The sequence below is a fragment of the Pimephales promelas genome, chromosome 13 (assembly GCF_988280905.1).
Source record: "Pimephales promelas chromosome 13, fPimPro1.hap1.1, whole genome shotgun sequence".
In the NCBI taxonomy this organism is placed as follows: Eukaryota; Metazoa; Chordata; class Actinopteri; order Cypriniformes; family Leuciscidae; genus Pimephales; species Pimephales promelas.
The window spans coordinates 26,842,279-26,855,864 of record NC_142781.1 but is presented as its reverse complement, the minus strand read 5'-3'; the positions used below and the strand labels follow the sequence as shown (position 1 = coordinate 26,855,864).

At 36.5% G+C, this 13,586-nt stretch overlaps 2 protein-coding genes across 4 annotated transcripts in view; one reads left to right on the top strand and one right to left on the bottom strand.

Moving 5' to 3' along the window:
- Positions 1-3,101, bottom strand: part of cnih3 (cornichon family AMPA receptor auxiliary protein 3) — a 31,553-nt gene extending 28,452 nt beyond the window's left edge. For both annotated transcript variants that reach the window (XM_039693031.2, XM_089118779.1), the window contains exon 1: positions 3,016-3,101. In XM_039693031.2, coding sequence (XP_039548965.1) covers positions 3,016-3,093 — 78 coding nt within the window. In that variant the 5' untranslated portion in view covers positions 3,094-3,101. The remainder of the gene's footprint in view (positions 1-3,015) is intronic.
- Positions 3,102-3,513: 412 nt separating this feature from the next.
- On the top strand, positions 3,514-8,551 carry spats1 (spermatogenesis associated serine rich 1). Of its 2 annotated transcripts, XM_039693028.2 has the most exons (7): positions 3,514-3,600; positions 5,135-5,257; positions 5,546-5,670; positions 5,861-6,028; positions 6,239-6,344; positions 7,129-7,191; positions 7,674-8,551. In XM_039693028.2, exons 1-7 carry the CDS (start codon positions 3,587-3,589, stop codon positions 7,789-7,791), a joined length of 717 nt encoding a protein of 238 aa, XP_039548962.2. In that variant the 5' UTR covers positions 3,514-3,586; the 3' UTR covers positions 7,792-8,551. The 2 variants fall into 2 exon arrangements, with proteins under 2 accessions (XP_039548962.2, XP_088974904.1); XM_089118778.1 differs by lacking the exon at positions 7,129-7,191.
- Positions 8,552-13,586: the final 5,035 nt, after the last annotated feature.

Sequence of the window (13,586 nt, the reverse complement as noted above, 5' to 3'; positions counted from 1 at the left end):
ACAGGCAGGTGAGTTTGTTTTATCATTGTTGGAGCTAAACTCTACAGGACAGTGGCAATGAATAACTGATGTTGCCCATACATCCCTAAATTCTTTTTTGGTCTTTTAACCACACACCTTGGCTGAACCTGAAATCGCTCACTATACCCTCGAATAAGGCATTATTTGCGGAGACAGCCATTTGTAGTGCTGTCCGAAACCATAGTGAACGTTATCGAGTGCACTCATTCTATACATTGCACCGCAAGACCAAGTGTAGGGAATAGTGATTGAGGCCAGGGTTTAGGGAGCGATTTCGGATTCAGCCCATTAACCCCTGCTTGTAACTACTGTACACCATTTTGGGGACAAAGAGCCTCTCCTTTGATGGCCATACAAAAGTAGCCATGTACTACTGTTCAAAAGTTTGGGGACATTCAAAAGTTTTTAGGAGATTTCTTATGGTCACTCAAGGCTGCATTCATTTGAATACAAATACAGTGAACAATATTGAGAATATGATTACAATTTAATATTTAAAATAATTAGAAACAATTCTTATTATTAATATTGCTGCCTATTTTGTGGGAAACATGATTCCCTTTTTAAAATCCTTTGATTAAGTTAAAAAGAACCGTATTTATTTGAAATAGAAATGTATTGAATCATTATAATTAAATGAAATTCACATTGTATAGCGCTTTTAAGTTAACACATCGTTTCAAAGCAGCTTTACAGAAAATGCATGACATAAATGTCTTTAATGTCACAATGTATTAATGTAAATAAAAATTAAACTTTTTGCATGGAAAAAAAAAATCACAAATAATATAAGTTGTGTTGCCAGTGCCTTTGTAGAGGGCTCTTGAAAGCATGAAATGTACTTTCATACTGTAGGCTATTGTGCCTGTCTGCTGCTTTTCACACTACAGCTCAAGATAGTCTCTTGGGATTGTGTGGTGCCATCAGCCATTAAGAATTTATAAATGCATGTATAAATAAGAATGTATGTGTATCATTTAAATAATAATTTTATAATCACTTACAGCACCTTCAGGATGTTGGCTGAAGGACCAACCAATGTTCATGGGTCCGGTTGCAACGAACCCCTTAAACTAGAAAACCCATATGATAAGGTTTTATTGTTTGCTGCTACCCTAGTCATAATGTGTTAATGTCCAGGAAGTCAACAACCATGTCTTTATAATAAAGTCTCAGCTGATGTCTGGGTGACATCCTCTATTCCAACATTGCTTAAAAGAATATGCATGATTCAGTGCATTCAACACAAAAACTGCATCAAAACAAACTGTACACTATTGAAAACCAACAATCATAACCTAAAGTGTAAAATGCATTCCATTTGCAGATGTGAAAGCGTGTCAGGATTTTCCCATTGTGAGCCGATCGAATTAAGTCTATTAAAGATTCAAAAGCTGAAACCGCTGAGGACGGCATTCCTGCCTTCCTTATGCAACAGTGGTGGAGGAAGTACTGAATCTCAGTACTTAAGTAAAAGTACAAATACCCAGATAAATATTTACTTTAGTAAAAGTAGAAGTAACACAATGACAACCATACTTAAGTAAAAAGTAAAAAGTACTTTATTTTAAATGTACTTTAAGTATTAAAAGTAAAAGTACTTGCATAACAATTTATTATCTTAATGTCTATTTTCTAATGATTAATAAAACATTTAATTCTAACTCATTCAACCTAATAGCCTACTCCTATAATGATGTTCAATAATGATGGAAAAAAATGTCACCATTTCTGAAACAAGCTTGTAATTAGGCAATATACACATCATACTTATCCTTACTGTATGTTAATAACTATGTTTGGCAGTAAACGAGATTAATTTATGGTGTAATTCTGAACCTCTTGGCTTGCCATATAATCCTAACCAAACCAAACATATATTACACACGGTGTGTTTCCTATGCACGTAAAAAAAAATTTCGCGTATGAGTTGCACGATAAACACACTGCGTGCGAGACGCATTTAGTGTGACCGGGTTGATATACTGTATCTATGGCAACCAAACGTCACTGGTGAGACAAACGTGCAACGAACGGACGGTCAGATTACGTTTTGGCAGGGGAAAAACTGATCAGAAAATGTAACGAAAATGTAACAGAAGTTGTAGAAATGTAACGAAGTAAAAGTAAAAAGTAGGCTCTATTTATTGTACTTAAGTAAAGTAAAGATACGTGAAAAATGTACTTAAGTAAAGTAACGAAGTATTTGTACTTCGTTACATTCCACCACTGTTATGCAATAACCGACAAATAAAAGGAACTTCTTTTAGAAAACATGAAGGACACTTTTAGGAATAGTGGAAATAGATTGAGTTTGATGATGTCTGATTAAAAGGTCTGGGTCAAATGTGAGGTGCTCATAATTACCCCTTATTTAACCCTTGGGGCTATAATGTCTGTTGCTATGCAAAAGCAAACCTAGGGCAAACGACTGTGGTGACCCAAATCTAGAGCAGTCTTGTGGTGCTATGAATGTGTGTGAGTGCTTTGATGCAGTTTTCCTCAAGGAAACAAAAAAGTGTTACACCTTGCATAAAGTGCACAGACATAAAGGACAGTGCAACATCAAAACAGGTCAGGCACAAACTGCTGGCTTGCACAGTAGATCTAAGGGGGCTTAACACAAACGCAGCTCCTGAAATGTAATCTGTACGGATAAAAAGGACCTGAAACAACCCACAAAGGTGCTTTGGTCATTGGAGAGGTGGGAATACCCACGAAAGGTGTGCAAAAGACTTCCCTGCTGCCACCAAGCCAGGATGTGCGCCAATGTTGTCACCCAAGTCTGAAATTCACAATCAATGGACACCCAAATGATCACTTAATTTGGTGATGTGAGACATGTCGGAGACACTCATAATGCCAAGGATGCTTTGATCAGGTGATGGACAGTTTTGTCTGATGCATCAGCAACCCCTGCTCAAACACATAGCCTACATGCCACCCTGCAGCAATATATTTTTCACAAAGCACGTCAAAGATGCAAACACTTACATGCCAGATCGCGAAGAAGATGAGAGAAGCACAGAGGACGAGAGAAAGCATATAGCAAAAGGCAGCGAAAGTGAACATAATTGAGAGGAAACTGGAAGGAAAATCTCCAGGAGAGAAGACGGTGCTCAGCGCCAAACTGGACTGAATGAATGAATGGAAGCAGTTACGGGGCACGCGAGAGGGAGAGCATCATGTTCTTCATCAAAATATTTGCAACAATGTGTTGCAAACCTCGGCGACAGTTCACTGCGATCGCTTTGCCATATTTACGAATGAATTATAATAATTATTTTTATTATAATTATAATAATAACAAAACGTCCAGTGGTGCGTCGATGTTGCGCGAGTTGCAGCAGTGTAGCGAAGTCCCTGCGAGATCAAGGCATTTGTGGACGGTTAAGCAAATTGTGCATTAATATTTTCCCATATGACGTCGTCGGCAGTGATAGTCCATTAAAGATGGAGATTTTGTGCGATGAGGACTTGGAACATGCAGAAATTTGAGTTAATGCACTGACACACGGTCGGTCCTGATGATCAGTTCACCTTCCTAAACTGAAGGAGCAAGAATATGCTGGCTAACAGGTGGATTTAAAGAGCTCTCTCTCTCTCTCTCTCTCTCTCTCTCTCTCTCTCTCTCTCTCTCTCTCTCTCTCTCTCTCTCTCTCTCTCTCTCTCTCTCTCTCTCTCTCTCTCTCATAATCATACACTGGGTCAAAAGCATGTCCAATGTTACTTTCCTACTTTAAACAGACATATTTACACTTTGAAATTAATTAGATTAATTTAATGACTTCACTAAAATTAATCAATCACTAAAACCAACTGTCACGGCGGAACTCATAGGCTGGCTACTTCATATAGATTGAAATATAAACAGAAATATATAGTATCTTTTAAAGAATCACAAAGTTATGACATGGCAGAATGAAGAGGTTCATTTTAAAAATATTCCTGCTATAAATAACACCGTCAGATAAAACGAGTTAATATCAAAGTCAGTACAATTTTCCATATTTCATCGCCACTGAGTTTAGAAACACCACTCGCTTTGGATAGTTATATTTAATACATAAACTTTGCCCACCAATTTGCCTGTTTTGTTCCATAACCCATAGGCTACTCAAAGAGAATCAGTGCATACTTGACTATATTGGCCTACTTTCCTAACTTACAGGCTTATACATTTAGCATTTTTTATATAGGCCTATATTGAAAACATATTTTGTTTCACAGGATTTATGCTTTATATTGTAGGCTATTTAACTCCCTAGTAAAATATAAATTATTTTCTTGCGCCATCTTGCGTTTCGACATAAGAAAGACATACCATTTTAAATTCTGACTTTAAATTTTGTGATTTAATAAAACAAATTGATCGACAGAATTACCATATTAATAAATGTAAGATCAGTATTAAGTAAGTGGATACCTGAACAGATAAATACACGATCGATTTACAGTGCATTTGTAGGCGATAGCCTACAAACCTGGCAAACTGGTATGGGCAGTTTTGTTTATATTCTCCGGGCAACGGATTTTATTACAGTTTTTTTTTTTTAATCTATAGGCTACAGCCTTCAATCCTCGATACAAAGATCCCCAGTCCATATAAACGGAACATTTGCATATGGACAGGAGGTAAGGTATCCAGAATAAAATATAGGCTAATATTGGTCTATTTATTTAGCTTAGGCTACTACAAAATATTTATAGGCTATTTGTCTTCGTCATTGTATTGTAGGCTTTGAGGTGGGCGCAAGTGAGATAAAGTATTTTTAAAATGACTCATTGCAACATTTTGCTCACAATAACAGGAAGTAGCCTAACGCTTAACTTGATTAAACTATTTTTCCATATTAAAACATTGTACCCCTCAAGAAGATGTACATATGAAGACTCCATGTCCAGTAGCTGATTTAAGGAGAAGGTCACCGCAGACATGTTAAAGTCACATCACTCTGAGCAAAATCATTTGTTAATCAAATGTGTTAACTGCATGGCACATTTTCTGAAAAACTAGTGTATTTTTAAAATAAACACTTTTTAATAACAACACAAACATAAGTTCAAAAAGTACCACATAACTGCTTTGTGATTTTTCTCTTGTCATTTACAGTGAAATGTCACAGTCATACACGGATATGAAGAAACACACTGACGTCAGTGACTCATTCTGGAGTTTTGGAAAAGAGCAGGAATTCAAGCCTCACATTAGACACGTTGAGCCTGTTCTTACTGAGTATTTCATACATCGATTTCGTTCTCATAAAGTAATAACGTGGATTTAACTATAAGTTCCCTGTGAATGACACCTTTTTCAGTTTTCCCCATAGCTATTTGAAGCAGTGGATGCAAAGTGTCAATGTTTTATTGTATAATCTGAATTGTTAATTGAACTGAATTTTTGACTGGGACACACAATTTGGTTACAGCTAATTGGGATACACTTGTGATCTGAATGTCTATTTATATTCATATATTGGTGTTTTTCTTCTACACTACATTAATGTGATGCCAATGGTTTTAGATGTGATCTTGACTGGAAATCCCATTTGCGCTGGATACCTGAACCTCGATACAGCGATGCCCCATTTCCACACATCAAAGATATAAAGTTTCCTGATGAAAGGAAACTGATGAGATCCTTCCCACGTGAGTTAGGCTTTGATCAGCAGAAATCTGTTCAAGTTAATAAAATGATCTCAAATGGTGGCCGTTGTACATGGAAACTTTGTAATGTTTTCAGTAGAGTAATCTGGAACATCTAAGATACTTTTACTTCTTTCTTTGGAGTTTGTTGTTAGATTATATTAATTTATATCGTCATGTCTATTTATTTTAGAAGCTAATATGATGTCAGAGTCTGAGTGGAGCTTTTATCCAAACTTTGGACAGCCCAAGACCTATCACACTGGAAAGAGATGTTATATGGATGGCATTAATCATACGAGAAGCATGAGATGCGTTTCAGAAAATTCCCTGGAATCATCCATTGGGAGGAAAAAGCAGGGTAAGAGCAACATTACCAATAATGTTACTCACTGCTGCTGTTCCCGACCATTTATATAGAGAAATTGTATTTAGTAATGTGTACATCAGTGTGCCCCATGTTGATTTAGATCTCGGGTCATTTGTATTTATTTTTCTAATATACATAGTTTGAAATATTTGTGGCCTGGGAGACATTCTGAACTTTAATATAAACCATTTTCTTTCACAGACAAATGCAGCATCTACCCATTAACAAAGGTCAGGCCATTTCTAGTTCCTGAGTACAGCCCTGACTTTCACAAATATGAATCAACACTACGCAGGACCACTTTTGGGTAAGGACCAACATGCTTACTGTAGATGCAGAAAGATGGAACGGTTGCCATGTCTTCATGCAAATTAATGAACATTAAACAAATGTTTACCAAACATTAAACATCTAAAAGTTCCACACTAAACTGAACAAACACCCTATAATTTGGACTCTGACTTGTGCACATGTACCATACAGCACACTAGAGCAATTGGAACACACTCAAAGACAAGGGCTTCATCAGAAATCATCCGGGCGAAAAAACTGTGTGAGACAAAATAAATATGTCTGAATTCACAGTACTCATAAAAGAGTAGTCAAAAAGTACCCTGATGACCTACTACTTCCAGCAGGACTGTAAATTGTGAATATGATGGACACTTTTTATATCCCATGAGGCCACTGAGGATTTATGAATGGTGAAGTGAAGTGACGCAATTGACACTGGTAGATCATATACTGTATGATAATGACAACATGGTGAAGATAGTACATCTGCATGCATTACAATCTTAATACACACATTCATACTATATAGAACATACTTTTTTAGAAGTCGTGTAGTAATTACTTGTTCAAAATAAGTACCCGCTTAAGATAATATGCGATTTTGGACGTAGCTAAGGACTATAAATATAAAAGGTCCGAATGATTTAACAAGAATAGTTAACAAGAAACATCTGGAAGACAAGAGCAAACAAAACTTCAAAGTAAAAGCACAGGCATAGATCATAACCTCATAAAAAGGGAAAACACCAGTTAAATGAGTGAATCTATCTTACATGTTTTTTTAAATATTAATCCAGGTCTGGATCTTTTGCCACATTCAAATCATTTTTACACCTAAAGCCCCCAACAAAAAACATTAGGTAGGTAAAACAAATCATCTTATTTATTTTGTCATCTAAATAATTGTATTTTTATAAGAAAAATGTGATATGTGTAATAAAATATTCATTCCAAACCTGTAAGATTTGATTCATCTTTGGAACACAAAATATCTTTTAGATGACATATTTCTGTCCCACCCCTGACAGCTATGCAACTTTGACACTTAAAAATGTTCATAAATTGACTGTTTTAGATTTGCTTTCGCTTAAAATTATGAGCAGATTGAATTTAGGCTTTTATTCACATATAAACATTGATCTGTGTTTTTTGTACAGTAGTTTGTGTTTGGTAGTTGTGTAACTGTCTATGGAGGGACAGAAAGCTCTCAGATTTCAACAAAAAAATCTTAATTTGTCTTCCAAAGATGGACAAAAGTAATGGGTTTTGAAGGTGAGTAAATGATGACAGAATTAAAATGTTTGGGTGAACTAACCCTTTAAGATGCTGTATATATTTACAGTCCACCGTATGCAGAGAAACATAAAAGTCGTCTGCGAGAGGAGGACATTCTTGATGTCCAGAGTTTGAACAGTTGGAGGCCAGCACCAGACATCTATGACAGGACACCTCATTTGTAAAGTGTTGAAATCATGCTTACATATTTTTTGAACAAACAAAATGAATTTTCTTTCCTTTAACGCCACTTCATGGCTTTCCATTGAGACATGCTTTAGCACAGCTTCACATTGGAAAGGACTGAAGCATTATTTTCCCTATTAGTTAGGCCTCCATCAAACAGATTGTCCTTGAATTCCCTGACAAATGAATTAAGATCTTCGCCCAGAATTGAATCGCAGGATAAAATAGAGAGCAGTAGTTATAAACAGAATGTCTTTCAATTTCTGGTTTTAGGATTATCAGAATTGTCATAATCAGAATAATAAGCGAACATTTTATTGCAGTCCACTGAACCATATTTTACAGTGCATGTATTTTCTTTTGTAATAATGTTTTTATCTGTGTTTGATATTTATAAGACCCGCAAGCTTATCATCACTGCACAGCCTGAATTTTGTCATTGTTGTGCAGCAATACTGTCTCTGACCTCACACAGCACATTTTGATAATATGATCCTCGACTCGCATCACATGCAGTAGAGATAGATGATATTATTTCAGTCTGATAATGCTATAAAATTTCCATAAAATCTACCCAGAGGGTAATACCAGCCCACAGTGTCATTCATATTTATATAGACCACAGATGTTCGGCCATTAGAAGTTGTTTAGTTATTTAGCTCTCAACTAAATGTGTTGGAAGCCTTTTAGTGCATGCCATTTAGTTGCATTTTCCTATTATCATTAAGGACAATAAAAGTGATAAATGAGAGAGTGAGACCGGTTGAATAGTGTGTGTCCATTTACTACAGCTGTGTGCAGATCCCTCTTTGGGGGGGGACCACATTTGCATGCATTTATCTGTTATCTGAAGTTTCTTTTCTTTTTTTAAGTGACGAGAGGCATTCAATGGTGACGTCAATTTGCAGTTTGCTTAATTGCACCAATACCTATCTTTATATTCATCGTTTTATGCATCTTTAAATACTAATTTAGAGATTTCCTGATTGGCTGGTTATTGTGAAATGAAGTGGTTTCCGTTCCAAACAACAGGCAGAGCTCATTTTTTCATTGGACCATGCATTGCAGGGCCCCAAGGCATATTGATTTACCCATGAAATGTGTGTCCATTTACTATACAGCCATGTGCAGATCCCTCTTTGGGGGGTCTGGGACCACTTGGAGCAATCTGGCATCCTGAACCTTGCACAACACTTTACAGGTATTACCTTATCTGGTACAAACAGGCCTCGCTGTTTTCTGCACTTGCCCACGAGACAATTTCAGACCTGCTGCATCACTCTTGGGAGAATTAATGTAAGGACCTAAATTTGTACATTTTCTGTGGCATTTCTAGAGTTTGTGGTAGCCACTATGCAGTAACTGCACATTGTGGAATTTGGCACATACTTCTCTCTATAATGACAGGAAACATAGACATGTTGCTCGATCCAACTGTCGGGTGATGGGGACACAAAAGTGCAGAAGATTGTTTTAACGAAAGCCCTGGAGATGTCAAACGTGCGTAGTGCTATTTAGCAGACTCGTAGGGGTATTGTTCATTTACACCGGAACTGTAACTATACAAAGCTGTCGTTTGACTTGACTCATTCCATTCGAATCATTAAATCAGTGCAACTGGATCAGCTGAATTTAAAATGAATCATTCAAAGTGATTTGTGAACCTAATTGTGCATTAAAAAGTTCTAGAAACCCTAAAGTTTTTTTTAGAGGGTTAACTAATTCATTCCTGAAAAATAATAATATAAATACTGAATTGAATATCGTAGGGGTTAGTATAAACTGCTAAATCATAGCAAAAAAAAAAAAAAAAAAAAAAAAACTATATAGGGTCCTAGTTCGTTCACGTATTCTCATCCCAGTAACCAGAGGGCGCAGTTTCTGAGTTCCTGAGTTCGATTCCAGAACTAAAAAAGTGGTAAACAGTTCTGCTAAGGTTAGTAAATACTGCAGCTAATGTGGAGGATGGGATTGTGGTGTCTGTTTAGTTTTGTTGTGTAACAGAAAATCACAGAAAGAAGGTCACAGTGTGTTTTGTTCAGAGAAAACACAATTCTCATAGTCCTTATTTTTGAGCATGATCAGTTGTCCTTTGGTAATCAAATTTAGCTTGCAAGAACATGAACAAGCCAATGTCTTCTTGTCTGACACAATACAGAACACAGAGGAAAAAAACAACAAGTCCATTTGTAGGCCATTTGAAGCCATTTGAAATCAATAACGGGTTCATTTCTCCAGTCAGATATTGTTTACCGTTGTGTCTCTTTAAAAAAAAAGGTTAGAGTAGTGTAAATCAAGAATGCCATTGGTGAAGGCCATTAGACTCACATTTTGCTCATTCATGTTCAAAATGACATTTTGATGTTATGTGAAAAAAAATATTTTGTTTTTTTCTGACATGTTATAGCCTGACATTTCAAGAATGGCTTTCCCAACACTTTTAACATTGTGACAATCTTTAAAGCCGGTGACAAGCTCCCTTGAGAATTTATAAGCTTCACAGATCACCTTTGAGCGCATTTATGTCAAAAGGGGAAGACGAATCCCTGCCACAAAAGAGCACAGAGCGCACTGTCTATGAGAGCGCATCATCATGAATCACTTAGCACACCAATGTTGATGTATTCTTTTGGAATAAATGCATTCGGAATAAGAAGTGAGCAATTAAATGTATCTTTAGCCGAAGATTCTTTAAAAAAAAACGTTGCATTTGGAGTAATTGCCACCAATGCATTTATTGGTTATCATCTTTTTATGCATCTTTAAAGACTAATTTAGAGATTTTCTGATTGGCTGGTTATTGAAATGAGGTGATTTTTGTTCCAAACCACAGGCATAGAGTTCACTTTTTCTTTGAACCGTCGCAGGGCCCCAGGGCATATTGATTTACCCATGATCGCTCATTGATCCCTGGCCATCAGAGAAACCCCCGGCACAGCACTCTGTAAGGATTTGTTTCTGACAGTGGTACTGCTGTACACTGACAGTATTAAGTAGATTGCCTACTGATTAACTACCAGCACTGTAGCCTACTGATATAGGCTTTCTGGTTCAATGTGTGCAAGGAAAAGCAATGCTAAGAGAGGATCACGGTAGTCTGTTGTGAAATATTAATGAAAACTTTTACAAATTTGAAATCTAAATAAGTTGGGAATTTGACATTTGCAGGGGTCACAAACTTAATTTATGCACAGTGAGGTCAGTGCAAACTTGAATGGATTTGGATTTGTTCAGGCATTATAAACAGGCTAAAAAGGAAAATGTCAACCTGACAGCATGTTGTTATTTTCTTATAGTTGTACGATTGGTTTGTTTTTATGAGATCACAGTGAAAGGTGTCTTTATTGAAGCAACCACTAGATGACACTGTTCATTTTCTGTTTGCATTTGACTCTCAGAATATGATCTCACTGACAAAATGCAATTTCCTGAATGCGGGATACAGTACAAAATCATTACCTTAATTTTTTTTTTTTCACTAAAAATATTGAAACGTCTTTAAAGCAATTTTCCCCCCTCTATGATTAGAACATATTGTTTTTTGCATGATCCTTTAATTTTTTATGCATTTTTGATTTGATGCATTCAAGTAAAACATTTAATAAAACATAAATCTTATATATATAAATATATTGAAATATAAATACATTGTTCTAAACCCTTTTTACTTTCTTTCTTAGAGGTTAACTTGCAGATTGTCTGAGCTGCTCTACAATAAAAATGAATAGTGACCACAGCTGCTCCTGTTCCCCATGATCACAAAGCATTTCTGACATTGTTATAAACATACTTCTGTGTTCCACGTAAGAAAGTATACCACATATATAAGAAGAGGCCTTTCAGAATATCAGAATCTCTATTCCAATTTCTTTAAGTGAGTGTTTAATTTAAATGCACCACAGGCCTTGCAAAGTCAAACCCCGCTGGAGCTGCCCATGTGTCTGGGCACTGCTCTAATTTGTCCATCGCATGAGCCAATCTGTGTAGGACACTGTCTGCTGGATCAGCACTTTATCTTCAGCCCACAATGCTCGCAAAGCTCATTCCTCCTATCCTCCTATGCTCCACTGCTCGTGTCTTTTGTTAGTTTGCTCCGTTTCCCCCTGCATTCACTCGTGACCTGTGCCTTTTAATTTACCTTTAGTATTAGTGAAGTCAGGAGTCAGCCTTTTGAATACAACTGGTCTAGTCTATTAATAGTGTCCTTATGCAGGCTGCAAGTTCATCTTGATGGAAATGCACTGATAATCAATACTATACAGAAGCAATATGCAGTAACTGATTGAGAAGCAGGTAGCTGGATTGAGTTTTTTTGGTGAGCAGAGCAGATCACAGTCAGATTGGACTTGGCCACAGTATAATTAAAGATGCATTGTGATAATGTTTGGGTCACTGAAAACATATTTGGAGGTGGTCTGGTATGGATTCCTACAACATTTAATGAAGGTTAAAGGGTTTACCCAAAAAAGACATTTCTGTCATTAATTACTCACCCTCATACTCATTAATTACTCACCCAATTTGCCCCTTGGCCTCTGTCCATCATGGCCTCCTAATCATCCCCATATACTGATTCAGCTTCATCACTCTGTCTCCTCTTCATCAGTAAGCTGGTGTGTTCTGGCGCAATATGGCTGCCGTCGCATCATCCAGGTGGATGCTGCACTTTGGTGGTGGTTGAGGAGATTCCTCTTTCCATATGTGAAGCGCTTTGAGGTCCTAGAAAAAGCCAGTAGCACCTCATTGCAGTACACGAGATCCAGGGGGCGGAGTTGGATCCAGATCTAAGGGGTGGAGATGGGTAGGATTAGGGGTGGGGTTAGGGATGAGGGGGCCGAGAAGGGTAGGATTAGGGGTGGGGTTAGGGATCAGGGGGCGGAGATGGTTAAGGTATATGTAAGGATCCAATCTGGATCCAACTCCTCCCCCTGGATTTCGTGTTCTGCAGTGAGGACCTCCTTGAAAAAGGGCTATATAAATGTAACAAATTAGTATTATTATTATCATGTCATTCTAAAACCATCTTTGGAACACAAATAAAGATCTATTTTTCTCTCCATAGACTCCATCCTGAAAGGAACTAAAGACATCGTTAAAACAGTCCATGTGTATTTTTCAACCTTAATTTTCTGAATATGCAATTATTTATCAAATCATTTCATTGTGTTTCACTTGGAATCTTGTTTCTGCTTTTTCTTCTTTATTCTCGCACAAAAAAAAACACATTTTACTTTTTTTTTACCCTTTCTTTATCTTTTCGACTAATACCCATTAAAGTCAACATGAAATTAAATTTAGTCTATTTTATAAATGCATGTTATGGTCTGGATTATATTCCAAACTAATTTTATAGTAAGTGAATATATCTTGACTTAAAATATTTTATTTTTTTTAAATGTACCTCATAATCTGTAATTATTAGATTATCATAATTCGATATTCTGGAGAAACAATGGACATACGTATATGGAAGAAAGATCTGTCGCTACTTCTGTTTTATCATGACTTCAACATCCTTTACAGATTTGTTTAAAAAAAAAAAAGAAAATGCAAGAAATTAATAAAAAAAAAAAAAAACGTTTTGAATTATCTTGTGAGTTTGCTAAATTATGGAAATATTTCAGCTAAGTCAACCTCTCATGCAATATGTACAGTAAGTGCTTTTTGGATGGGTAAGTGGAATAGCAAAAGGAAACATGCAGCAGAGCATATTTGGCAGATGGTTTTATTCCAAAGCTTTTACAGTACATTGCATTCAAGGTGTATTACATTTGAGTGCATAAAGAACAAATAA